General features: G+C 65.2%; 1 protein-coding gene across 1 annotated transcript in view; it reads right to left on the minus strand.

The window, feature by feature from the left end:
- Positions 1-1689, minus strand: part of MGAT4B (mannosyl (alpha-1,3-)-glycoprotein beta-1,4-N-acetylglucosaminyltransferase, isozyme B) — a 5605-nt gene that overhangs the window by 2372 nt on the left and 1544 nt on the right. Inside the window, exons 2-7 of the mRNA XM_006775386.2 lie at positions 1573-1685; positions 1362-1495; positions 948-994; positions 591-704; positions 316-391; positions 84-198 (exon numbers count right to left, since the gene is read on the minus strand). Of these exons, the coding sequence (XP_006775449.1) occupies positions 84-198; positions 316-391; positions 591-704; positions 948-994; positions 1362-1495; positions 1573-1685 (599 nt within the window). The remainder of the gene's footprint in view (positions 1-83; positions 199-315; positions 392-590; positions 705-947; positions 995-1361; positions 1496-1572; positions 1686-1689) is intronic.

Here is a 1689-nt window from a genome sequence, read left to right on the forward strand (position 1 = left end):
TGGGAGGGTTATGATGCGGGAGAGGGGGCGGGAGAGACTGAGGGGCTCTGTTCAGGTCAGGGGGATGAGGGTGGGGGACCCACCAATGAACCCCAGCTGGGAGAACTCCAGGATCATCCAGTCCTCTGAAGGCTGCTGGAGAGCGAAGTTCTTCATGGTGCTCAGGTAGCTGGGCTTGGCCACTATGTCGTCCTCCAGCTGCACCGTGAGGGGCAGAAGGGGCCTGGGACTCAGGATGGGCCCAGGGCAGGGCGGCATGCATGTCCCAGGCCCCGCCAGGGTCTGGGGAGGGCGCAGAGCAGGGCCGGTGCTGACCTGTACGTAGTAGATGCCTTTGGACTGCGCGTACATCATGAGGAAGCAGTAATCGAGGTTCTGTTTGGTCCTCCACCTGTGGGCCAGGGGCAGGGCCTGGGAGCTCAGACCCCCCTCCTCCAGTACGGCTACCCCGGCAGGCTTGGCGCGTAGCCCCCACCCCATGCAGGGGTCCTCCAGGGGAGAAGCGGAGGCACTACAGCCAGCGGCCTGGGCCCTCAGCACAGGCCAGAGGGAAGGTTGCTGGGGGACCTGGAAAGGGGCAGTGCTAGTACCTGACTCTCTCCTTGGGGTCCCCAAAGGACTCTCGGAGCCGGGAGAAGTCAGGGTAGAAGTGCGGGGAAGGGGCGATGACCTCCAGGAGCCCGGAATGGATCTCTGTGGGGAACCTGGAGGACAGGAAGGCCCAGTGGGTGTGCAGCCTCCAGGGCCCGGAGCAGGGCAGAGCTGAGCAGCCAGACCCTGTCCCTTCTGAAGGCCCACCGGCAGCCATCACAGAGGCGACGGGGCTTGGAGGGGTTGGGCCACCTCTACATGCCCACTGGCTCCAGCCCACAGGGCGGCACCCTCCTCAGGTCACTGTCGCCACCCAGGGCCCTCCTCCCACCAGCTTCCTCGCTGCCAGTACTCACAAGGCCTTTATGTTGTCTGTCACCAGCGAGGTGTACTGCGGGTCAGTCTGTGGGGAGACCAAGCAACCACCCTAAGCAGGACTGCTGCCCAATGGCCTGGAAGAAGGGGCCAGGGGTAGGGGCGCGGGCCTCGCACGGAGGGAGGGAGCCCCGATCCCGAGGGCTCAGTGAGGCTGGGCGGTGGGGCCTCAGAAAAAGCCCTTTGGGTAGGTACCTGGGGGTGGGGCAAGTAGGTAAACGGCATCTCCACGAGGGGGCGCTAAAATCTCTGAACTTTTTATCTTGATAAATTTGTGAATGACAGGTAACTGGCAGCTCTCCCCTCGGGATGCTGCCGGTTCCATTTCTCCTTCAGTCATTGGGTGCCAGGTGTCCCCCTGTGAGTGGGTCCCGGCCCCGCGCCCCGCCACTCGCCTCGGCAATGAGCACCACGATGACCGAGTCCTCCTTCTCCTGCGGGCTCAGCTCCGAGATGAGCGAGTGCAGTGTGTCCGTCAGATAGGAGTGCACCTCGCGCCGCACACTGGGGATGCCCATCACCACCGACACTGCGGGGAGCAGGGGTCCTCAGGCCTGGCCACCGGGCCGCCCACCCCTGCGAATGGCCCTCCGGCCCCGCCCCCCCCTCCCGTGCGGCCCTGGCCCACGCGCACTGCCGGCTGCAGGCTGCTCTCCTGGGCCAGCAGGTGCGGCAGGTGGTGGAAGACGGTGGGCAAGTGCAGCACGTGCTTATGCGAGACGT

Source organism: Myotis davidii, unplaced genomic scaffold (assembly GCF_000327345.1).
Source record: "Myotis davidii unplaced genomic scaffold, ASM32734v1 scaffold648, whole genome shotgun sequence".
NCBI lineage: Eukaryota > Metazoa > Chordata > Mammalia > Chiroptera > Vespertilionidae > Myotis > Myotis davidii.